Source organism: Trifolium pratense, linkage group LG2 (genome assembly GCF_020283565.1).
Source record: "Trifolium pratense cultivar HEN17-A07 linkage group LG2, ARS_RC_1.1, whole genome shotgun sequence".
Lineage (NCBI taxonomy): Eukaryota > Viridiplantae > Streptophyta > Magnoliopsida > Fabales > Fabaceae > Trifolium > Trifolium pratense.
In genome coordinates, this window is record NC_060060.1 from 49,892,068 (window position 1) to 49,919,457 (window position 27,390).

Sequence of the window (27,390 nt, forward strand, 5' to 3'; positions counted from 1 at the left end):
TTTTTTACCTTGTTTCATTTTTATTTATGTTGAACATTATACTAAAGACAAATCAATGAGGCTGCTTTTAAATTGATTGAGGTTATTAAGTTATTATTTTTGTTCATGTACCAGATTTGTAGTTGGTTCTTGTACCATGTGAAGGTAGACATGACAAGATTTCATACTTGCAGTCTTAAATTTCTTACTTAGTGGATTGGCTTCTTTCAATGGATGCACTTTCATATGATCTAAGATCAAAATTTTGATGACATTTAGGTAATGGATTCAGATGTTTGAAATTGAGACAATGATCCAATTGAAGTTTTTTATTTATTTATTTTTATTTTGGTCAAGTGGCATAGTAGCCAGAAATTTCACTTTTAAGGTAGATAAGTGAGATGACCGGGGTTAGAATCCCGGCAGGGACGGAGACGGAGCCACATAGTAACGTATGTGGGCACATGCCTGCACAAATTTCTTTAGAATTTTTTATATAGAGAGCATATGTGTTCATACTAGTATATATATTGACACTAACCAAAACACACCAATATATATAATGTTGTTATGAGAGTCCAAAAGTTAAACTTATTACTGATTCCCTGATGTTTATACAAAGGATATGGTTTTTTGAGAGTTAGAATTAGTGTAGCAAATTTAAATCCCCTGTTTTATTTTTATTTTTTTGCTTTTGCATGATTGATAGGTTGTTGGGTGTAGGAGGTTCTGTTCGCTAGCAGCTCATGGTAGTGGTGTCGACCAAGACTTTCATGGTCATGTGACCATATAGACATAACATGATTTTTTGATTGTTTATGAAATAATCAAAAGAATAAAATGAAAAGTAAATTTCAGCTATCAGCTAGCCTATAACTTATTTTTACCAAACAGACCCAAAATTTTCTGGCTCCGTCACTGAACCCTGGTCCCCTGCATATATGCAACGTCCCTTGTCAATTGAGTTAAACTCATGAAACCGATCCAATTGATGTTTATTTAGCAAAAGAACAAGTAAAAAAAGTATTTGTGCCTAAAAATTGATCATATATTTATTATATCTTGTTTTTGTTGAATCAACATTGAAGTGTCATCATTTTTTCATCCGCAAGATGGAGAATCCTAAACTTATAAGTAATAGTGGCTGTGTTAGAATGATGGTGATTTCTCTCAAATAATTAATGTTTGGCCCTCAAATGGTCCTTGAACCTCCCTATTTATAGAGATTGAAGGGGATGTTACTGCAGTGAGTTATCCGTAAATCATGGGTTGATGGTGCCGATATAATGGGAGCTGGGAGATAGGGCCGAGAAAGATATAATTATGACAGTGCAGGGACAAAATTATCACCTCCTCTTAGATGTTGTTATCAAAAGAAAAGAACATAACCATAAAATAGTACTAATTTCAAATTCATATATGGTTTTTTAATGCCAGAACCTCAATTATGTAAAGAACTCTTGCAAGCCAAAGTTGAAACTTCCTAATGCCTACCACTGCATCTTCAATTACTGAATATCATAATCCATTAAAAATGCTCTAATGGGTCTTTAATACAAATACATTTATTATGATTTACTGGTTAAGGCAGATATAGTCCGAAATGGATCAGTAGCATTCGGTTCCCATGCAGTCAAGGTGCACTCAAAGAGTGGCGTAGCAGGGACTTTGGCTTAGCGGGTGCAACTATTAAATCATAAGCTCAAAATGTGGTGTTGAGAAAGCTGGCTCGTTCGTTGTTCAATATCTCACTAAATTGCACTGTACTTAAATTTTGTTCAATTGTCCTAGCATAATTGCTTTATAATTTGTTGAATATTCATAGAGAGTACAGCACACATGTATAGTAAAAAACAAAATTATACAGACATTGCACAGAAAGAAAAGTCAAATAACATAAAAGGAAGGGTTCAAAATTAGAAATCACAACATAATTGGTGAGAATTAAAATAATTTCAATACAAGGACAATAATAAAAAAAGTGCAGTTATATCCCTATGTGAAAATAAAAATAAAGAAAATAGTTTCTACCACAATGCAATATTACAACTCTATATCAGATAAAACAACTCTCACTTCACTTCCATGCATAGGGTGTACTTGAATTGGTGTAATCAGATCAAACATAGAGATTCAGCATAAATGAGCACTAAACATGGAATTCTTCTGGTTAGACGGTTGATTCGGCTGGCATACCTGTAACAAAGTTTTGAAGTAAAGGAAACAATCACACAATATATCGAAGCAAAGTACTTAAATTAACATAAATTGAAACAAGTATATCTTTGATCGATAGAGAAGAACTTAACTTACTTTCAACGAGTTGAAACCAAACTTTCGACATAATTGTTCATAGATAACCAACATATTTTTTTGTTAAGTATAGATTTCAATGGTGTTCCAGTTGCCAAATGAGCGAGAATAGCTTTGTCGTCTTGTAAGAATAGCATAATACCACGATTGAGATAAATATTGAAAGACGAAAAGAGATCATATTTAATGTTCAACCCAAGAAGGTCATGGCTGCTGAGTAGATGGTGTCTAGTCCAAGACTTATCATCTCCAAATTTTGTCATAATCCATATAACAAAATCGGTTTTGTTGACATCATGATATAAATAAAGGTTATTCATCATGGCACAAAGGCGAGGAAGTACTTTTAACTCCTCAAGAGAAAATCGAGGGACACAGAATATTTTGTATGTCTCTGTACTTAGATCAAGCGAAACAATCACAAATAGATCAGATCGACCTCTCCCAATGGCCAACCAATTAACAGTGCCATTCAAATGCACACCATTAAACCCAAACCCCCTGCTGATTTGTGAACTTACTGCTACCTGAAGAGGCTTAGCAGGAAAACTTGGAATACTTCTCCAAATATTATCCCCAAAATTAAGAACTCGTACCACCGTTTTCCACGGGCGATTCCCCAGAAGTAATGCCACAACCTTATAAGTGTCGGTTGAATTATCATAACCAAAAGTAAACCTCCAATCTGTCAATTTATACCGATACTTGACATTATGAAGAAAACCTAATTTATTAGATATTGTCCTAGTGGCGGGGTTCCAGAAACGGAACCATGTTTGATGCTCAGATGAACCGAGCAAGCAAACCAATCCATTGCAAGAACCAACAACTTTACGACAGTCCTTGTCAATCAAACAATAGTAAGGATCATCGAGACTGGGAATCATCGAAGGATTTTTAACTAAATCACCAACCGAGAAGGGTACAAAACTGTAATCATCCTCCGCGGGGAGGTTGTTGTGTAAATTAGTCATGGAGCAAACCACTGAATCCTCATCAACCTTCTTGAAATCGTCTTTGTAACAAACTAGATAGGAGAGTGTGTTTCGTGAAGATCGTTTACGGTGCATTTTCACGAATTTAGGATCACAGATAAGACTGTTAAATGACTTACTAACACACTTCATCTTCATCAAAGGTTTCACTCTAAGCCAGGATATGATCTCCACGATAAGGTCCTCGGTCAAGAATGCTGTAGGAGTTGGTTCGGATAGACCGCGGCAACACCGTGAGTTTTTTGGTTCGGTATTCATCAGAGCAGCAATGTGGTGCAGTTTTTGATTGGAGAAGAGAAGAAAATTGAGGCTGTGACTTCAAAGACTTGTTGTTGGTCTTATCATATAAAGTGTTAGAATTAACCTTGCATGAGCATTCTTATCAGAAAAACCTTGCATCAGCATTCTTATCATAAAAATCTTGCATCAGCACGGATCTGATTTTTCATTATTGCAGGATCGATTTTTTCTCTTTTTATTACAAGATTTGATTTTTATTTATTACAGGGATTTGGCTTCTTTTCCAAGGAATAATAATGTAGATGACTTTTTTTTTTACTAAGAGAGTGTATTGAATTGAGATTTTATGAGACAATTTTTTCAAAAAAAATCTTGATGATTTTATGAGATTTTGTTGGACTATATTGATTTTTACAAGATTTTTTTACAATCAAGATTTTTAACAAATGATTTGAAAGGATTTCAAGAGATTTTTTTCAAAATAATTTTTACAATCAAGATTTCATAATACTTTATATATTATGAAACTTTTGTATATTTGAAAAATTTTAAATAAATTTTAATAAAAGAAATTATATTTTTGTGGTAATCCAAATATTTAAACAAAAAAAAACTATACGTTTTGTTTTTACATAATTTTTCTAATCACCAATAAAAAGGTTATCACCATCATTGATGGGAAACAGAAGCAGATGAATGTGACGAAAAAAAAATTGTTTCTGTAAAAAGTTGTAATGAATCAAAAGTTTGTAAAAAAGATGTAGAATTTGTTAAAATATTTTTTGCAAAAAACATATTTGATAGGTCTTGGAGAGTTTGACAAAGTCTCAAAGGCTTTTGATGAGATTGTTGAAAAAGTGAACAAAAGAAAAGAAAAATCTTGTTTATCTTAATTGAATACCACAATTTATTGAACTTTTGTAAAAGTTTTGATTGAATACCTCAAAAAAAAAATGTCATAAAAAAACCTTTTAAAATCCCATGAAATCTCAATATAATACACGCCCTAAATAAACAATTTCTTTTTCCATAAATAAACAATATTTTTTTCGTTTTACGGACACTAAAATTTGAGTTGGGTATGCGTGCTAGTCTGCCCCGTTTAACCCGCCCAGCATAAGCCCGCATATTAAACGGGACGAACAAGACCATCAGTAAATGTAAACGGGTTATGATATGTAAGCCCGAGTTCAGTCAGCATAAGTCCGTGGATTAAACGGTTGACCCGCGAACTACTAAAAAAATATTAAAAAAACACTTTTTTTTAAAAAAATAAACTAAAATATTGATGTCATAAATGCTAAAAAAAATTATATTTTTAGTAATTTTATATTATAACATATAAATTGTAAGTAACAAATAAAAATAAATAAAATTTGTGATATTTTTGAGTTTATCTATCTTCTTTATGCGAGTAATGTAATCAAAATCAAATTTAATTAGTTCTTATCGTCATTGGTTGTCGAGGTTTGACGTGGAAGGTATGGATATCACAATGTCATAGTGTTATTTGGATTTGGATGCTAAGGATATCACAAGCTAATAGCGTGTATTCTGAAAATCTACGTTTCATATTCCTCCAAAAAAAATTTGTTTTTTCTGAGAGTGTTGGATTTAAACATGACCATGTTTATAATTTAGAAGTGAAAATTTGTAATTAATTATATATATCTATAAAAAGATGTGTCACAAGCCAACCCGCGAACCCGCAGATTTCACCCACATAATCCGCGGTTTTAACAGTCCTACTTGCACGAGCAAAAATATAAACGGACAAAAAAAATTGGTCTTAAGTTCGGGTCTACCCACGGATCTTAGCCCGTATATACAACTCTACTAAAAATTAAAGGATCTGTGAACAAACTTAGAACATCCATGACTCCATGCAATTTACATAATATATTTGACCAAGTTGAAGTGTCACACTGTAGCGTTTATGACACTAAAGTCAATGATTAAATTTGCATTTGATCGAACTTAATCTTTTAACCTGAAACAAATAAATACCGTAACAAGATGAAAAAACAAAAAACAAATTGCACTACCACGAAAAAACAAAATACATACTATGACGGGAAATATAAGACGACGAAATCACAAAAAATACGAAAGAAACACTAAAAATATGTGAAAACCATATGTATTTAACTAAAATAGAAAGGAAAAAAAAAAAGATTAATTAGACTTAAATTGACCATAAATTCTACCAATTGAAGCCTTCCCTTCACCACCTCCGTGTGGATGGTCTACGGGGTTCATAGCTACCCGTCTTAGTACTTTTGGTTGCCTTATAAAAGGACTTTTACAATCAATGATAAGTTTTTCACACTTGTTCTGCTTTTTTAATTAAGTACACATCGTACAAAACTTTAATTTTCTAATATACAAGTTAGTAAGAAATTTATGTAAGTATTAAGTGTTTTGTACAATGACAATCTAATGGATTTGGTAGATTGATTGTGGAGTTGGCTTCCTTTTAGAGCAACTCGATTGATTGAAAGCAGGAAAAGAAGACAACGTCCTAAAGTCATACTCGATACTTAGTGGTAAGACTCATCAGTTACATGAAAATCTACGATTGCACACCGTAGGGCAAAGCCAAAACGAGAGTGAGATGAATTCACACATAGAATAGATCATAATGCAAATAGAATAAAGCATCAATAAACATCGTCGTTCGAACGATCAAACATATTACAAGTAATAGCAAATAATTCATCGAAAACACAACAAGACTCAACATTTAAAATCATAATTTCTCAACGTAATTAAAATGTTATCTCGACATAATTTTCAACATAATTTCTTCAATGTAATTTCCTCAACGTAATGACAGAATTATGAGACATTTAAACCAAATACAATAATAGTAATTCCATTAAGCTTAAATTATACTAGCACTTTAGACACTCTAGAATCATTACACCTGTTGTTTTTTATTTTAAAAATAAATTGTTTTTCGAAAAAAGCTACTACTGGAAAAATATATCGGCTGAGTCGTGGGTGAATACGTTCTCTTTAAGACGTTTCATGGTACTACCCAAAATTGTACAGAGTAGACTATCAACCGTGAAGTCTCCAGGATAAAACAGCCTTCACAATTTAAATACTGAATTGCTACTGCACTGTAGAATTCGGGCGGTGATACACCCTTCTCTATTGATTCGATGAATTAATTCTATAATTGACACAAGAGTATCAACTCATTATGGCTGCAAAGCCACTCTATGAAACAACAAGGAAAGGAAAAAAAATCGGTGAAGAAAGCAAGCAGAGAGAAGGAAAAACTTAATATTCAGAATATTTGATGAACTGATGAATGAATAAAAAGAACCGCTATTTAACGAGGAAATGGGGAACTGAATTTGAGGAATCATTACACCTGTTGTTTTTTATTTTAAAAATAAATTGTTTTTCGAAAAAAGCTACTACTGGAAAAATATATCGGCTGAGTCGTGGGTGAATACGTTCTCTTTAAGACGTTTCATGGTACTACCCAAAATTGTACAGAGTAGACTATCAACCGTGAAGTCTCCAGGATAAAACAGCTTTCACAATTTAAATACTGAATTGCTACTGCACTGTAGAATTCGGGCGGTGATACACCCTTCTCTATTGATTCGATGAATTAATTCTATAATTGACACAAGAGTATCAACTCATTATGGCTGCAAAGCCACTCTATGAAACAACAAGGAAAGGAAAAAAAATCGGTGAAGAAAGCAAGCAGAGAGAAGGAAAAACTTAATATTCAGAATATTTGATGAACTGATGAATGAATAAAAAGAACCGCTATTTAACGAGGAAATGGGGAACTGAATTTGAGGAATCAATGGAATTTCAAACTGACCTTATCAGCTGAATCAGATAAAACGTGGATCAGTAAAAACAGGCAACGCATAACTGATCGTATGACTTAGTCTCGTAAAGAAAAATAAATTTTTCTTTTTCTTAGCATTAAAAAATTAATATATCACCAAGGCTGACTGGACGGCAGCGGCGCGCGTGTGTGATATTCGACAAGGAGTGTGTGGTCACCTGCTTACAAAACAAGGTACCCCTTGGGGCACACCCCAAGAGGACACTTTTCTATATATAAACACTTCTAAGAGTTGTGTTCCCTCCAATGTGGGACTTAAAATTGCTTTTTTCAATTCACGCTTCTCTTAGTTCATACTTGTGTTTATTTCTATACCAAGTTTCTTCCTTCATTTTCACATCATGTTCCAACAACCTAATAAGAATTATATCCAGATCGATTAAATGTTGAGAAGATAGTCCTCTCATCGATAGAGCTTTAAAATCTATGTTTTCTAACAAAATTGGTCGTACTCTATTTGTGCACATAACATCTCAAAATGATGGAAATTTATAAAGTATTTTGTCCAAATTAAATTTAAGAAATTTCAAATAACATTAAAAAGTTATGAATTTGAAATTTCTTCCGCACATATATTTCAAAATTTTCAGATTGACCCCTATAATATTTTTTACAATTACAAATTGACCTTTAAAAATTGCAAATTTGTCCCAAAAATATTTGAAATTTTAAATTGGACGAAAAACTTCAAAACACACTCAAAGTTCCTATTACTCTATCCAAAAATATACATTTAAAAATAAACGTAATACAAATACAATTATTTAAATTGATTAAAATTTCAAATTTGTTAAAATTTCTAATTACTTTATCGAAACACACTCTAAATAATCACTAATTTGAAACTCTAGTATGTCCCCAAGTAATGCTAAACTCTCTAAATGATCACTAAATGCTAACTCTCTTTCAGTTCATGTATGAGCCACATTATGCTATATATTGTCAATAGCGCAACCAAACTTTTCAATTGAAGCTATATAAAGATTAGTTATATACAAACACCCTGTTTGTAAACCATATACACACTTGATGAAACTTTAACCAAGTAACAATATTATTTTACAGTCACTTCAACATAAATCCAAGCTTTGTACAGTTTTTCCCTTCATCAACAGTCAACCCTGTGAAACTTATTTAACTAATATAGTAAGATTTAACTATACGGTTGAATCACCATAGTAACAAAGTTTTGAAGTAAATCGCTAGAGAAGAACTAATTACTTTCAACAAGTTTTTTATTTATTTATAATTATAAGCTTTACTTTCAACAAGTTGAAACCAAACTTTCAACATAATTGTTCATAGAAAACCAGCATATTTTTTTGTCAACTATAGATTTTAATGCTGTTCCATTTGTTGTATTCGGATTTAAAAAACCGTTTAAAAATAATTTTTAGCCACCGAAGAGATTATTGGGTTGAGTCGCGGACTAGGTCGCTCTTTTTAAAACATTTCGTGGCACTACCCAAACTTGTGCAAGCAGACTATCAGTCACGTCATCCCTAGGATAAAACAGTCCAGTTACAACTGTATACTGATATGCTACTGCACGGTAAAAATCGGTCAAAGAATACACCTTCTTGAATGGTACTACAATACCACTCGAATTGATTCTACGACATCAATCTATGATTCATCGGTGATTCAGTGGTACTATAATACCACTCAAATTGATGCTACGACATCAATCTATGAATCATCGGTACTACGATAAAATATGTGGTCCTACGATACCACTCGTATTGATACTACAATATCAATCAATATAATGACACTGAGGTCATTTTAATATGGTACTAAGACTAATTTCAAATTAAAGAGATAATGGTGCAAAGAACATTCTTATACCACTTTTAAAATAAATTAATACTAATATCTTTTATATTATAAGCTTGTATACACAAGCAAACTCTAAACCCTAATTTGTTTTCTCTGTTTTCCCTCCATTTTATCTTGCAATTTTTATTAAAAAATAATACAATTTTGTCTTGACTAGGATTCGAACCCGCAACCATTCAATGCAAGCCAATATTTCCAACCATTATGGCAAGTATACCAATTGTGATTAAAATTATGTGCAATAATTGATAAGCACCATCAATTTTAAAAGTATATCATATCAAAATTATTGTTGACTATATTATTCATCACGAAATATTTTTATGTCTTTCCTGATCAATGATTTTTTTTTACCGGATCATAAATTTAGAGAATAATTATCATGTGAGATTTGGAAAGTTATTATCACGTGTAATTTGGAAAGTTATTATCAAACTCAATTCTACTAAATCAATTTTTTTTGCAATACAACTAAACACAACCATAGTCATGTCACTAATCACATTCATTATTTTGTTTTTAATATTGCTGATTTAATATTAACCGATGATCAATTGATATAATATGCACTAGCAGACCAATTGTGATTTAAATTATGTCCACAAAGTGTTAAGCTCCATCAACTTTCATAGGAAAGATTTCATACGACAATTAAGCACCATCAATTTTCATTGCACAATTTAAACAATTAAAAACCGATAATCTCTTATATTATAAGCTTGCTAACATAAGCTAGCCCTAAACCAAATTTTTTTCCCCTCATTTTCTCTTTCTTTTTATTGCATCTTTATATTAAAAATATACAGATTTGTCAACGAACCTGCATCTCTTACTTACAATAAAACCTTTCAACCGCTAAAACATGTGCTTCAATTATGAAACAATTTAGGAATCCTAATATGTTAACCCTGTTTTTCAATAAATTTGAACGGCGGAATTAATCACAATTTTTATTTATTTATGGATGTCTACTTAAGTTTATGTTCTTGATTACGTCTTTATTTTTTTTTTTTAACCTTTAATTATCATCAATTTTTTAACCTTTAGTTATCAGCAATTTTTTTTAATAAGTAAACAAAACGATGGGGTTCAAAAATTATTTAAAAAATATATAAAATATAAAATAAGCACACAAACAAATATAGAATAATTAGTCCATGAAATTCCCTATACTACTCTTATTGAAAATGCTCTTAGAATTTTTGTATTTTATTTTTTATTGTTACATATTACACCTAATTAGACACATGCACCGCATGGGTCAAAGTTCTAGTTACTATTAGTATCCTTAAGGCACTTATGCTGATATAAATCAACAAACGCCGCAGATTTTACATACTCACTAGTGAGAAGCTACTGCGCATTCACTCTTGAGAGCAGTGCAACCGTTATATTGCAAGATTTGATTACCAAAGACCATAGCTTTGGTTAGGCAATGAAGTGCACTGAAGGAAAGAAGAATTGCCAGCCGTCTTCAACTAGGTTTTTTATATTTGTTTGTGAGCTGCCACTCTTAATTTTTGTGTTATTGTAAAAACAGTTTTTTTCTTCCATAAAATTAAAAGTTACAACTGCGGCCTATGCACGCTACATCTGCGGTTCTTCATCTTTTCCATTCCATTTGGTTGGCAAGAAATGACATTCGTTTCAGCAATGCAAAGATAACTATGCACGCCGCACAATCGAAAATTTTAATGGCAAGCAAACTTAGCGCGACGTTGGCTCCCGGGCTGTCAAACCCAACAGACTTTGCAATTTTGTAGAAGTTCCATCTTGCGCCTAGACCAGCAACTGCATCATCGAATAAATTGGTGCTTTGGCGGTCTCTAATCTTCGGATGGATGAAGGCAAATACAGATGGATTCATAACGAATGTCTCGGCTGCTTGTGGCTGACTGTTTCGCGGCCACACGACAAGGTTTAGGGACTGTTTTGCACAAAAATTAAGTGAAAACGATGGCCTCCCTGTCATTCACACAGAGCTCATTGCATTTACCATTGCTATAAAAATTGCACACAACAAGAATTGGAACTTTCTCTGGCTCGAAAGTGATCCCAAAGTTGCACTCGTTGCCTTTAGTAATATAGATATTGTGCCATGGGACTTGCATAATCGATGGTTAAATTGTTTAGCATGTGGAGTTACTTTGCAATGGTCACACATTTATCGTGAGGGTAATTCGTGCACCGATAGAATTGCCAATTCGGGGAATGCTTATAACAACTTGTAATGGTGGGAGTCATTACCATCTTTGCTACGTGATGACTTCTTGCGGGATATGCTTGAAATCCCCCAATATTGTACTATTTAATTTCCTTTTCATTTTGCTCCGGGGTAAGGCCTAGCCCCTATGTGTGTGTGTGTGTATATATATATATATATATATATATATATATATATATATATATATATATATATATATATATATATATATATATATTCTATTTCTATTAATACATATGAGCTAATAGATAGAGGAGGGGGATAGGTGGGGGGTGCCAACATAGTTGTGATGTCCACTTATAATTTCATATCTAGAGGCTCTTAATTTATAAAAAAAAAAAACGCTATTTCTGTTTGGATATGTAAACTTAAAAATATGTGTCATCATTACATAAACAATTATAAATTTAAGATTAAGTGGGATACCAAGTTTTCAAAAAAAAAAATTAAGATTAAGTCAAAAAGACAATTGGAATACTTTTAACAAGATACATGAAGAAGAAAAAGATAATCGTTTGATGAGAGAAGATTCCCTCCCGTGACATGAGAGGATAGTAGAATCCTGTCCATAGATTAAAAAGTTGAAAATTAAAAAATAAAAAGTAAAAATTGAAATTTGAATGGTGGGATGCTTAACTGCTCCCCCTGCGGTGGAAAAACAAATTTAGAGGATCTACTCTCTCGTTTGATGTGTCATTATACAAACAATTATAAATTTAAGATTGAGTCAAAAATAAATAAATTTTAAAAAGACAATTGGAATACTTTGGACTTGGATCCTCTCAATCAGTTTTTCCCTCAATTTCTCTCAACCATAAATATTGACTCTTTGATTAATCCAATGGCAAGATTATAAAAGAGGATCGATTAAATTAACCACACTTTAACAAAATAGTTCGGAAGATAACAACAACAAAAATTTAAAAATGCAGCGGCGAAGCAATTAGGAATTGTGATTGTTGCATCTAAATCAAATTGAAGCTAAAATGACATAATAATATAGAAGATTTGTTTTACTTGACGAGATGATTTTATATGCTAAAATCACAATAATATTTTGACTATATTTCTCATTTGAATCAAAATATTTTACACTTGTGTGTGTGCGTATGATCATTTCGTTCTGATGCAAGTTTTGCAAAATAAAAAAAAAAAAGCAAAATAAAGAGAATACTGGATGAAGAAGACACACAGTCAGTGGAGAAACAAGAAATGACAAATATGTGTGCTTTAGTTGCAAATTTTTGTTTTTTGTTTTTTTTTGTGATTTTTCGTTTCAGAGAAAAAACACAATTTTTGGATTTTTTTTCCTACTAATTGCTTCAACGCTGCATTTTTTTCATTTTGTCGTCCGAACTATTTTGTTAACGTGTGGTTAATTTAATCAATCCTCTTTAATAATCTTGCCATTATATTAACCAAAGAGTCAATATTTATGGTTGAGAGAGATTAAGAGGATCCAAATTAGAATACTTTTAACAAGATACATGAAGAAGAAAAAAATAATCATATAAAAATAAGAAGATAAGTTTAAAATTGACTAAATTTTTTTTAAAAAAATACTCTAATATTGTGTACAATGAAACAAACAAGTTTCCAAGTATAATACTTTTTCATAAACTCTTTGTTTTTTTTGACACATGATAAACTCATTGTTAATTATTAAGTCTAATAATAAACATATTATAGGGTCCATAAGTCCTCACTCAAAAACCCTAATTTATCATATATTGTCCTGGTGACGGGGTTCCAAAAACGGAACCATGTTTGGTGTTCAAATGAACCGAGCAAGCAGACTAATCTAGTGCAATAACCAAAAACTATACAACAACCCTTGTCAATCAAACAATAGTAAGGATTAAGTAAGCTAGTGCGTTTCGAGGGGACGTTATCCTGTAAACTTAAAAATACTTACATAAATTGAAGTGTTTGGATGTGTCATTACATAAACAATTATAAATTTAAGATTAAGTCTAAAAGATAAATTTTAAAATGACAATTGGAATACTTTTAAATAGATAAGTATGAAGAAGAAAAAAATAATCGAATAAAAATAAGAAGATAAATTTAAAATTGACTAAAAAAAATTTAAAAATACTCTAATATTGCGTACAATGAAGCAAACAAATTTCGAAGTAACAATCCTTCAACAAAAAAAAAAAAACAATTTCGAAGTTACAATACTTTTTCATAAACTTTTTTTTTTATGCAATCATAAACTCATTATTAATTACTAAGGTCATATTTAGATTAGCTTATTTTTGAGCTTATGCAAACAACTTATACAATATAAATTAGGTTTTATGCTATTTCATAAGTTCACACTAATGAAAATTGTATTTTTATAAGCTATTTTATCATAAATTACCATGACAAACTTATAATAATACATAAAAATTGTATAAGCTATTTGCATAAGCCCAAAAATAAGTTAATTCGAATGGGCCTTAAGTCTAATAATAATAAACATATTAAGAAAGCTTATTTAAATACAATATGACATAAGAAATTGTGATAAATTCATTTTCTTAATTTATCCAAATATTAATATAATCAATAAATAGTAAGTCTCTCTTTCGTCTCTATCTCTCTTAATTTCAATCTCTTTTTTCATAAAAAATTTTAAAATAATAAAGAGAGAATAGAGAGGATCCAAATCACAATATTCAAATCCAAACACAAACACAAAAAAAGCCAACTCTTTCTCTACCATCATTCTAGTCATCGCTCCTCAATTCTCAACCGTTCGATCCCAACCTCCAACATTGATTCTAGAACCTTCCATTAATTCCCCACTCTATTTCACTTCACGCACCATTCTAACTTCACCACGCGCTCATTTTCTCCTCCATCATGATCGTAACCGGAGAGAAGCCACTAAAGCGTTTGAAGAGAAAAGCAACCGCCGATTTCCACAACTTTCCACCGTCAGAAGATAACTTCTCCGGCGAACCATTCCGAACGAATGTACGTTCGTTTCTGACGAAACACGCGCTACTTCCTCCTCCATCGGCACTTTTCCCTCACTTGCTGACGTGGCAGATCATGTTCCGAGTCGGTGGTGGTTTGAATGAGACGGAGGATGGATCGGAACCGGTGGTTTGTCTCGATGTTGTTGAAGAGGATGTGGCTAGATCTAGATCCGTGTACTGCGATCAGTGCCGAGTTGTTGGTGAGTTGACTCGTTTGTTGTTTGCCGATTCTCATTCTGTTTCCAGTTATTATGCATTGGTTTTATGATCGCTTTCTTCCGATCACTTTTTTTTTGTTACATTTTTATTTATACGATCACATTTTTATTTATACGAGCTTAGGAGTTAGAATCATGTCGTAATTTATTTATACTTTTTTTTGGTAATTAATGTATTAATTTTTAATAGAAGGATCATGTTTTAATTTTTTATAGAAGGATCATGTCCTAAATATCTCTTGCTTCAAAAAACCAGAAGGAAAGTTATAAAATAATTAATTTTGTCAAACAATGATTAATGCAGAATTTATACTATTAATTAATTAATTAGTAGTAATAAATTAAGTTATATCTAAGACTCAAATAAAAAAATCAATCAAAATAATTAATAATTACAACTTAAACTAAATCAAAATAATTAAGTTATAGAAGCATCATTTCTTTTAGTCATGTGAACTTAGCTCAATTGGATTGTATATGCGGGGGCCGGGGTTGTAACCCCGGTCATCCCATTCATCCACTTTAAGGGTGGAATTTCTAGTCGGTATGTTACTTGACAAACCAAAAAAAAAACTAATTTCTTTTTGTTGTTACAACATGATTTCTCAAAAAATTCTATAATTTTTTTTTATTCCCTAGTAATTTTAAGATTGTTTTTTTTGTCAGTGTAATTTTTAGTCAGTATGCTACTTGACAAAAAAAAAAAAAAAAACTAATTTCTTTTTGTTGTTACAACATGATTTCTCAAAAATTTCTATAATTTTTTTTTATTCCCTAGTAATTTTAAGATTCTTTTTTTGTCAAGTAGCTGTAGCTTGATCACCAGAGTTTCACATTATGAAGTTGTGATGAATAAGTGGAGAATCTCAGGATTAGACTCTTTACCTCTGCATATTACAATGTCCCTTCCTAACTATGCTCATGGATATATTAAGATTTTATTTATTTAAAATCATCAAATGAACAGTTTAGAATAAATTATTTGTGATTGACTTTATTATGATTATATTTAAGAGTTTAATTTTGATAAGAGATAATGAATGTGACCTATTTTTTGCTTAAGGTGCACATGTGATTCTTAATGTGACTCTATATAAGCTACTAGTATAAGTTAAATGAGCCCCACTTAAGGGGCTGTAATGTGACATCTATTATTTGTGGTCCAACTTTTTTTTTTTTTTGCCATTTGTTTAGAATTTCGCCATTTAACATCTTAGTTTTTAGTCAAGAAAATGACACTTTTTTGCCATTATTATTATTATTATTATTATTATTATTATTATTGTTTCTATTTGATTGTTGATTAGTTTTTAAGTTTCAATTATGTTCTTTAGTGAAGTAAAAATTTGAAATATATGGTGATGGAATTAGGTTGGAGTGGGCACCCGGTCTGCGGGAAACGTTACCATTTTATCATAAAGGCTGATGGGAGCTCTATTGGTGGGTATCACAAGCCATGCATGTGCTGTGGAGATATCTTGCATTTGTCAGAATCCAAGTTAGTACTATCCCACGCACCCACCAATAAAGCTTATTCTTTGTTTCATGGAAACCCACTTTGTTGTTTGTATCTTTTAATGGTGACTTGGAAATCTTAATGACTGCTATGTGGTACTTCTACTATCTTCTAAATGGGATTTGGATTCCAAGCATTAAATGTGTGACACATTAATTCATCTTAACCGTTTGATTTGAGATCTCAAATCTAACGTGTAGATTATTTAAAGATGATTGTGTGAAGATGTATTGTGAGCTTACTGATCCAATTCAATGTCTGAGATCAATTAACCTGTGTAAATGAGTGAATTCATAAAATGTAGGGATTCTGGAATCTGGATCCCTTAGATATTTTCAAAGATGTTGAAATGAGGTTAATTGTTGAAATGTAAGGTTTATATGTACCAAAGTTGAGAGCACTTTGCTTTTTCATGTTTCAGTTTCGGTTGACTGCATATGATTAGCTCTGTTAATATGAAACTAGGATTAATGACCAAGGTAAAGGCCTGTTACCTTTTTTAGTTGACTCTTTGATTATCGGTAGAAATATTATTTATTTTTTAAGTTAACCCTAATATTATTTATGTTAGGACCCCAAATGAAACTCTAGCTCTATCAGTTTATGATGTGAACGGTAGTAGTATGGAAATTATTAGTGATTGTTTGAAAATTTAACTCATTACGTGAGCAATCATTATTGGAATAGTTGGAAAATATAGTTTGATAACGGGATCATGTAATTGGAGGCATTTTGTTCATCCTATTTAACCTTGTTGGGAAGGTGCTAATGACTACTCTATGATGACCATGAATTTGATATTGTGGATGTTTGGTAGTGATGGATAACAGTGGTCATGACTGACAAGAATGCAATAAAGATGATTTATTTTAAGAAATTATAATTTTGCAGTTATACTTTGAAATTATAGCATTCTTATGGTTTGCATAATGCTCCAATCTTCAGGTGCAAGTCTTGCAACCATGTGACAAGTACAGATGTTGTTGAAGATTGGGTGTACCAGCAATTGGAGAGCACTACTCATCTTTTACATGGTGTGGTTCATACCAATGGTTATGGGCACCTTCTTCGTGTTAATGGCAGAGAGGGAGGCTCAAGATTTCTCTCTGGCTGCCACATCATGGACTTCTGGGATCGGCTCTGCAAGACACTTGGAGTCAGGTTAGGATTCTTTTGATTCTAATTACTGCTTTCAGATTGTTTATGGGTAAGTTGTTGGTCTTGGGTTGGTATATTTGTAAATGTACTTTTTTAATATGATGTAGCTTTGAGTTAAACTCTGATGTGTGTTTACTGGGTCTTTCTGGGCAGAAATGTTAGTGTGATGGATGTTTCAAAGAAATATGGGCTGGAGTACCGTCTGATCCATGCCATCATGAGGGGGCATTCCTGGTATGGTGAATGGGGTTATCAATTTGGCTCTGGTAGCTATGGTCTCACACAGGAAGCATATAAGATTGCTGTTGAAAGCCTGTCTAACTTACCCTTATCCATCTTCCTCTCCCATGACCAGAAGCCCCACTCTCGTGTGCAGGGCATCATTTCACATTACCAGTCTTTGTCAGAACATCAGCTTGTAAATATAAGAGACCTCTTCTGTCTTCTGATGAGTTTGATTCACGATGTTGCCAAGACTTCATCAAAGGTTGGTGGCATTACCGGCAAGAAGCGCAGCTTTGATGCCACCGGAGCGTCATGTTCTTGGGAGGAGAGTGATGTGGTACGTGTTGAGGAAGCCATTCTCAAAGTGCTGCGTGCTGTGTCTCGGTCCAATTGGGTGAGCTGGCGTGCTCTTAGGGGTTCTGTCTACAAGGTTGCCTCTGCAGAGCTGCTTGATTACTGCCTTGGAGAACTGGGAGGAAAAGTGGTATTGGGTTCAATGATTGTTAATACCCGATCCAATCCTGAGACCGGAATTTTTGAGTTCAGGTTAGACTTTATTTTCTTATCGGTTTTTTATCCTTCTGCATCTTCCATTTCTGTAACTTAAAATGATGTCATACACTCAGGTACCAGAAGATGTCAAGATTCATTAAATAAGTATATGAATGCATCAGTTTTATGAAACAACTATTACAGTGCTGTCTATTTTACTTTAATAGAGTCATGGCGTAAGTTAATCTGATGCCTTTTATTTGGTTTTTCATGCATAGATTGAACATTTAACAATTTAAATACATTTGATCTATTGTTTTCTTAATTTGTGTCTGTAGCGAGTTATATGGTCATACCCTTTCCTATTCTGGATTATTATAAAACACTAAATGATTAGTTGCCTAATATCGTTTTCTTAATATTGAGTCCGTGTCTTGAAATATTGATGTTTTTCTTAAAAGCATTTTTTATGCAATTGAGTAGTACTTTCTGGAAGATTATCGTAAACAACTGAGCAGTACTATTTGGAAGATTATTGTATGTTGACAAATGCAATTGAGTAGTACTATCTGGAAGATTATGGTATACAACTGAGCAGTACTATTTGGAAGATTATTTTATTTTTTATTTTTATTCTTCCAGATGTAGGTTTTTATCTTTGAATTGGTTCTTCTGTGACATATCATTGTGCTTCTATTTTTCTGCAGACTCGAGGGTGCAAACAGTTCTTGCGACGGAAAAACATCAAACAATTATTCTTCAAGCTCAAAGAGTCTATCTAAAGAGAACCTCCTATATGACCTGAAATATTTGTATGGGTATTTGCTTAACTCTCAGATGATGCAGAACTATGACCCCCAGGGAAAAAGGACTCCTGTAATGAGCTCAGCTCAGAAACTTCTGAACTGCAAGCAGTTAGTAAAAAATTATAGTCCTGAGATGTTGCCAATTACAGATTTGTATAAAATACGCCTCTCATGTCAAGTGGAACTTATGGACGAATCTGAAAATCCCACAATTCCAACAGAACTGGTTGTCCTACCAATAAATGCAACAGTGTCTGACCTTAAAATCGAAGCAGCAAATGCTTTTCAAGATGTATATCTCATGTTCAGAAGATTTGTAGTCGATGAGCTAGTTGGCTATAGCAGTGTAGATGATTCCACTCAGGTCAAGCTCTTGTTAGGATCAGCAGAAGCAGTTTGTGTCCGCGGAGAATGCATTGGAAAGAATGGATTGAGCATGTTTCGAATGGAACGGGGAATCGAGAGGTGGACTGTGGATTGCAGCTGTGGGGCTAAGGATGATGATGGGGAGAGAATGCTGGCTTGTGATAAATGTGGAGTGTGGCGGCATACTATATGTTCCGACATTCATGATATACAACCTGTTCCTACTCATTTTATTTGTCTAAAATGCCAAAACTCTGACTTGAAACCTAAATCAGTTGGGAATTGCAAAGAAGAAACTCTGACTAACATTAGTGGTAGTAGCAGTTGCTTTAAAAAGGGGTTACCTGTGCCTTCTGATGTTCACTAAGCGATGATTATATTTGTATATAAAATATATTATTTGCTTTTTGTTTCGGCCTGAATGAAGTTTGTATATAACAGAAAAGGCCTAATAGTTCGTAGGGCATGCCATGTTCACATTTCAGGTTCTGCCTTTGTTTATCATGTACATATTCAATTAACTTTTAGGAAAAATGTTTATTAATATGGGGGTGTTATGAAATATAAGTAATAGTAATAATATATAAGTATAGAGGAGAGAAGAAGAGAAGAGAGAAAGAATAGAGATTGTATTATTCTCATCAAGGTGTATCTTTAAATGACAATACAAGTCCTATTTATAGGATAATATAATGAGCCAGTGGAATGAGCCAATGCTTAATGGACATCCACCAAATTATTCATAACACTCCCCCTTGGATGTCCATCGAGGATATGCCTCGTTAAAACCTTACTAGAGAAAACCCATTGGGAAAAAATCCTAGTGAAGGAAAAAGAGTACATCATCCTTTGTGTGTGAACTGCCTCATTAAAAACCTTACCAGGAAAAACCCAGTGGGACAAAACCATGGTTAAGGGAAAAAGAGTGCAGAACATATTTATATCTCCCCCTCATAAAGACAATTATATATGAGACGAAGAAAATCAAATAATCTTATGTAATTGTAGTAGTTGCTCAAAAGTTTTACTTGAAGCTGACTTTGTAGAAAGACATGTCTTATCTTCTTTATCATATAATCTTCTCCAAATATGTAGTTTGTGCGACATTATTTTCATGTTGAATCGTTGCAAGAACCCTTTAGAAGAAAACTCACAAATTCTTGTATCTGATGAATGACACACTTCAACCAAATCACATTCTTGATTTATCTTCTATACTCCTCAACTTTCCTGTCATTTTTTTCTTCATGATATTGTTATTGTCGTTTGTTTCATAGATCTCCATGAGTAATTGTACTTCTTCATGTGAACATATAGTTTGTTTGTGATCTATACCTTTACGAGGATTAAACAAATTACCTGCATATCTAAAATAACAAAATATATATACTTGATGATATATTGACAACAAATAATAGGTCCATAATATATTTGGCCCCAATTGAACTAAAATGTGGTACTTCATGACCAATTAGTTCTTCATCATTTACTCGAACTCTAAAATATTCTTCAAATACTTATTTTGTAAGAAATGACAATATTTTAAACTCTCAAGGAGTGTCTTGATGATATTTTTATCATCAACATAGATATATATAAAAAAAAATCCATTGCCAAATATTTTCTTAAAATGAACAAATTGTCATTTTTCATATTTCTCACTTGGAAATATTCAACAAGAATATTATACAACATGCATATATATTGCTCGAGTATATAAGGAGACTTATTCATGTTTATTAAGTCACCTTTCCAATAGTTTGATATATGTGCCTAACGAAAATTAAATCCTTTTGGGATTTTCATATAATTATCAAGTGAGATGATTTTCATGTAATCATCATTATTACGTGAGTCATTCAAATACATATACTCCCTCCGGTCCTTTTTATAAGAAACACTTTGGAATTTTTATCTGGTCCTTTTTATAAGAAACACTTTGACACAATTCCATTTGTACCCTTATTAAATACAATCAAATAATTCATTATAATGCTAGTGCATTAATTAGAGAGACTTATTTCCCATGCTAGTCAAAGGTTAGTTTTGGAATATAACATAAAATGTTAGAATCATTAATGAGAAAATTTATCTTCCTTGGTCTGTGTGATTTTGTCAAAGTGTTTCTTATAATAAGGACCGGAGGGAGTACTAAACTTAATCAATTATAAAGAAGTTCTGAATTCACTTCAGGTGAATATGCCTCTTGAAAATTAATGATAGACGTTTATCATTATTCTTTAATAATGAGTCAAACTTTAAATATTTATATATTTTCTTTTCTCAAATAGTTTGAAATGTATGTCTCGTGGAAATTAAATCCTTCAAGGAGTTTTATATAATTCACACTAACAAGTGAGCCATACAAATATATCGTGACACATTTTTCAAATAAATTGAATTTTTCATGTGTTAATAAACTTAATCAAGTAAGACTTAATCAAGTAAGAGAATGATTTTGATTTCACTTCAGGTGAATATTTCTCTTCACATTCAATGACAAACTTTTACCAATATGCTTGAATAAAAAAATCAAGCTTTTAATGTTTGTATGTCAACATTTTCTATTCACACGAAAATTAATTCGTATCTATCATGTTTTACATCTTCAGGTGTATGGACTGCTGGTCCAAAAATCTTCACTTTGCAAAGTGACTTTAATTACATAGCAATTGCGTTTTCATTTAGACAATCATTGTCTATAATTCTCAATAGAATTTATTTCATGATCCTCATTAACTCTTTTCACAAATAACGCTATATTATATATAAAAATATCATCAACGTTGACTTCTTTTCGGTTCCATCATATTCCATTCATGACATAATTTTCATTCATGACATAATTCGTCAAGATCTCTTTATTATCATAAATTTCAGGTACCTGAGAAGTTCTTCTGGAACTTAAAACTCAATTATGTCAAATATTCTTTTGAAGTTTTCATATCCTCACTTGGGTCATCTTTCTTTTTAGCTCCTTTTCTTATTTGAGGATTTTTATCGTTGGAACCAACTGATCTACCACACTTCAGGGTGGTTAATACTGATTTGCAATATAAGATTGTCCAACAGGGACATCCATTTTGTTTGGAGCATTAGCAGCTAATAGTTGATTTCATAAATTTTGCAAATGATTTATATTTTGAACATTTGATTCAAACTATGAGGATCAATGTGAGATAATAACATTAATTTATTTCAAGTGATTCATTTCAACTTCTGGTTCATATTTTTCAGCTGCTTATTCTCCCCCCTAATATTGGGAAAATTAATTCATCACTTGAAAATCAGCCTACATGACTGTAAATAATTCTCCAATTTTTGGCTCAAGATGATTTATAATAGATGGAGATTCATATCAAATACATTTTCCCAATATTCTTTAAGAACCGTTTAAATGCATTCTATTGGAGCAATTGCACATACACAACACATCCAAAAATGCTTATATGGGAATCATGTTTATAAACAAAGTTCAAATTGTAAATTAGGAGAGAACTTATAATAACTTGTTGGCTTGATACGAATTAGTATCTCAATATACATGTTTGAATGTTCCCAAAATATAAATTAGAAGTTATGATCTCATAAGTATCAGTCATGTGCTTACTTTAGACGTCTAAAGAATGGATCTTCTAGTCCATTTTTGTATAATCATATTCTATTTGATATCGATTTCAATTGACATACGATACTTATCAAATATTTTCTAAGAATTTAGAAAATGAGATCTTAGCAAAACTATTTGAGGAAACAAACTCACAAACTTCTGGTTGTGAGTAAACATGCATGTGACCAATTTAGTTGATGCATCAATTCAAGTCACAAAGTGTTTAAATGATTCATATTCTCAAATTATCAATTTCTTTTGGGAGCTAGTAACACATAAAAATTATTGGAATGAAGGAACTTCAGGCCCTTCAATACATATCTATAGATTTTTTATTTTCGCATCATAATAAATCCGGGATGACCCAACCGGTATTGCCAACAATAAATTTAATATGATTTGTAAACTTCTGGTTTACAATAATTTGTACTTCAATTGCACTATTATATATAAAAGTGTAGTATAAACTTCTGGTTTATAACTTTTTCATTACACTTAATTTATCCAAAATATGTGTGGTAATATATAGAGATATTCAACATCTCTTCATTTCTTGTTTCCATATTGATATTCATATATGAATGACAAGAAGATTAATACTTATGCAATCAATTGTTCTGCAAATCAACATCTCCCTTATTATTGGGCTGAATTATTACTATTGTCATTTATGTCCGTTTAAAAACGTTTCATCATATTAGCGAGTGAATGCCCTTACCAATCATTTGTACATTTATATAAATGAGATCCAAGCAAACTTCAGGTTGCCACTCGAATTCTTCCTTGCAAATGGAGCCAATAAACTTTGATGACTTTACAAGTCATCTCAAATAGCCACAAATCAACGGCAAACCAATATATAATAATAATAATAAAAAAAAATCTAATAATAAATCAATGCAAGGATAATTTAATACTCAATTATCTTAATAGTTCCTCAAAATAATAATTTCAATAACAATTTGCAAGTGAATATTCAAATAACAACATGACAATATAAAATTTACAAAATATTTACAAATATTCACATAAATAACATTTGGTGTAAAAATTATCGTAAAAAAAACATTTGGTGTAATAATTAACAAAATTGAGCCTAAAATAAATTTCCAAATAGAACACTTTAACAAAATAATTAACATTAGTGTTACACCTTTTAAAGTAAAAGAGAGTTTCTCATATAATATTTTAGGCTCAAATCGTGAGATTATATAGTTTAAAATTATATATGATTCTCAATTCTCACATTCAATCAACACTAAATATTTAAAAATTTCACAAAATAAATTCAAATCCCATCAACCAAGGATATGATATTAATATTAAACAAATATTCTTGAATTGAATATATATATATATAAAAAATATTCTAGGTATAAATTATAATTAAATTTATTTCCAAAAGAAAAAAGATATGATTAAGGTATGAATTATAATTTTATTTCCAAAAGAAAAAAATATCAATTAAATTGATTTATTATGGAAGAAAAATATTTTCTTAATAAGACACAATTCATACTTTAAGCATTGTAGTAGCTGAATTAATTCATAATAACACAGAGTACAAAGTTATCGTATAAAATAAATGAATAAAGTATTAAGTCATGCACACCTTTTATTTTAGTAACATTCAAACTTAGTATATGAAAATAACAGGAAACATCACAATTGTCAAAAATAATTTAAATAAATAATCCCTTAATTCATGATTTAAAAGGTCAAGTTGATTTCATCTTGCAAAAATCCCAAAAGTAATAGGTAGTATCACCTGACAAATTGTGGGACTAATAGAAATCACAAAAGAAATTAAACGATATGATATTTCAATTGATATTTGAAAATTTGTCAAATCAACTAGTTTTATTTTCAAAACAAATCATTTAATTTCAAATGAATCAATCATAATACTTCCTTAACCGATAATGTAATAAATTGAAAACAATAAAAGAAAGAAATAAAAGGCATTCAATTATTTTCAATGAGATTGATTGACCAAATTAACATATGAATGACATTTTTTTTTACGGTACATATGAATGACATATGAATGTATTAGTAGTGTACTAAATTATTGAATTCTTCTGGAATTCACACGGAATAATCTTGAGTTCTTCATGAACTACCCTTTTGAATTCTTAGGAATTCATAGAGAATAATATGAGTTCTTCAGGAACTATGCTTTTGAATTCTTCAGGAATTGACATAGAATAATGTTGAGTTCTTCAAGAACTATGCTTTTGAATTCTTCGGGAATTCATAAATTAAATCTGTAAGGCCGTAAAAACGGTGCGATTCATGCTACATGCTTTTGTGAAATTTACTTAGCAATTGAATTTTACAATTTTATCCATTGAGTTCTTCAGGAACTATATAATAAATCACTATCAATTTACAATCCTTCAAGGATGTATGAATATTGAATTCATCTAGAATTCATTGAAGAGAAAAAGAAGTTGTTTTATTAGATCTTCAGGAACTATATAACACATAAAAATATTTTTGATGTGCAATCCATTAGGGATGCATGGTGATAAATGGTGATATTTCGTAAGTTCTTCAGGAACAAAATTAATTTTTTTCTAAGTTCTTCGGGAACTAAGATTATGAATTCTTCGGGAATTCATGTATTAAATGTCTAAGTTCTTCAGGAACTAAGAATAGGTTCTTTAGGAACCAAGATTATGAATTCTTCGGGAATTCATGTATTAACTTTCTAGGTTCTTCAGGAACCAAGATTATGAATTCTTAAATATGTTTATGTTCTTTTGGATGATCGAAGTGTCGATGTTTCACCATACAAGTGTCGGTCACGAAGCATAATGATGCTTCACCAGACTATTGTCGGTCACGAAACTCAAACAATATCAAACATCCAAGATACATATTATAAATAAATAAATAGTTGATCAACATTTTATGTAATATTAATGATCAAAGTGTTATGCTTCACCATATAAATGTCGGATATCACGAAGCGTAAACAACATTGAATCAATTAAATACATAAAGAAATGATGCTTATTTATTTATTTAATTTTAATTATTATTATTTGATCTTTATAAGTATACAAGGTTCAAACGATTCATAATCATATAATAATCAAAAATAAAAACTACTTGTGATTTCATAGAATAAGAATTGCGTACCTCAGTTGGTTAGAGCATCGTGCTGATAACGTGTTATTGAAATATAAGTAATAGTAATAATATATAAGTATAGAGGAGAGAAGAAGAGAAGAGAGAAAGAATAGAGATTGTATTATTCTCATCAAGGTGTATCTTTACATGACAATACAAGTCCTATTTATAGGACAATATAATGAGACAGTGGAATGGGCCAATGCTTAATGGACATCCACCAAATTATTCATAACAGGGGGAACTTTTCACATGCTCCAAGATCATACTTCCAGGCGAAATATATCGTTTGGAAGTCCGATTATAAGTAAACATGTATTATTTTTAGAATTATGGTAGGTGATAAAAGTTACTCACATTAATTCGGATTACCATTTCAAGCCACACGACTGGGCACCATATCTTTATCAGGGCTGGCATTGGCCAATTTATCAAGGGATCTGTTTTTATTTCCCATAGTTTTCTAAAAATCACACCTGATCGGAAGTACATTTTTTGATGGGTAAATCCGGATAGAACTGTGTTTTTTCTCATGGGTGCAGTTTTTTCTAAGAAACTAAGGGAGGAACAAAAGTAGTTCTCATTTATTTACAGACAAATAATTTGCTAGTTCAGCCTCAGCTGAGTATTTCAAAAAAATTTAAAAAGATTATATTTTCAATACCTTTTAAATTTAAAACTAATTTTAGAACCTTAATGTTTTTAGTATTTAGGGATTTAGTTATAAAAGTTTATAATAATAATAATAATAAAGTCTTGATTTGAAATGCCAAATATTACTGAACAATGAATATCCTTCATTGTAATCCTTCATTGCTATCTTCACTCCAATCAAAATAGTACCAGTTAAAAAGTACATAAGATAACATAGTTTAATGCATACCCATTTTAATTTGCAAGCAGAAGTTCAATAATTCTACCTGTACATTTTAGAAGTTTCGTGGCACCTCATGTGCAGACATCTGAGATTGTCAAAAAGAGAAAGAAAAAAATGCTTAAATGTTAAACAATATGCAAAAGCAATCAAGTACAAACATGTTTAGTCTTGACCTCTAAAGATAATGGAATGCACAACTTGGTCCTTTCAAGTCTTCCATCTGGTACAAAAGTTCACTTTCTAATACATGAGAGGTATAATTCCGATGTCCAGTTATTTTTATTTTTGTTTCCGGTATGTCACTTTACTGGAGGTAATTTTGTTTGACGGTCAGACACTAAATGCAGACACCTCATCAGGACAATTTTGTTTGATTCCACGTTTATTTTCAAGTGTACTCCCTCTGGCCTTATTTATAAGCAAAAGTTATTTTTTAGATTCATTGAATAACCAATGTATCTAGCTTAAATATAGGCTAGATATATCAGTTGTTCAATGAATCTAAAAAGTAATTTTTGCTTATAAATAAGGCCGGAGGGAGT

At 31.4% G+C, this 27,390-nt stretch overlaps 2 protein-coding genes across 2 annotated transcripts; one reads left to right on the top strand and one right to left on the bottom strand.

The window, feature by feature from the left end:
• Positions 1–1,980: 1,980 nt before the first annotated feature.
• LOC123904874 (F-box/kelch-repeat protein At3g06240-like) lies at positions 1,981–3,545 on the bottom strand. Its single transcript, XM_045954479.1, has 2 exons — positions 2,293–3,545; positions 1,981–2,175 (listed from the first exon to the last, which is right to left on the bottom strand). Exon 1 carries the CDS (start codon positions 3,543–3,545, stop codon positions 2,295–2,297), a length of 1,251 nt encoding a protein of 416 aa, XP_045810435.1. The 3' UTR covers positions 1,981–2,175; positions 2,293–2,294.
• Positions 3,546–14,082: 10,537 nt separating this feature from the next.
• LOC123911531 (PHD finger protein At1g33420-like) lies at positions 14,083–19,767 on the top strand. Its single transcript, XM_045962967.1, has 5 exons — positions 14,083–14,642; positions 16,032–16,158; positions 17,122–17,337; positions 17,488–18,105; positions 18,759–19,767. The coding sequence occupies exons 1-5, from the start codon at positions 14,324–14,326 to the stop codon at positions 19,588–19,590; spliced, it is 2,112 nt and encodes a 703-aa protein (XP_045818923.1). The 5' UTR covers positions 14,083–14,323; the 3' UTR covers positions 19,591–19,767.
• The last annotated feature ends 7,623 nt before the right edge of the window (positions 19,768–27,390 follow it).

Bases quoted from the DNA above. Each gene is read 5' to 3' on its own strand.
- LOC123911531 (XM_045962967.1), top strand. From the start codon at position 14,324: ATGATCGTAACCGGAGAGAAGCCACTAAAGCGTTTGAAGAGAAAAGCA. The intron at 16,159-17,121 runs GTTAGTACTATC...TCCAATCTTCAG, and splicing joins TTGCATTTGTCAGAATCCAA to GTGCAAGTCTTGCAACCATG. The intron at 18,106-18,758 runs GTTAGACTTTAT...ATTTTTCTGCAG, and splicing joins ACCGGAATTTTTGAGTTCAG to ACTCGAGGGTGCAAACAGTT.
- LOC123904874 (XM_045954479.1), bottom strand. From the start codon at position 3,545: ATGAATACCGAACCAAAAAACTCACGGTGTTGCCGCGGTCTATCCGAA.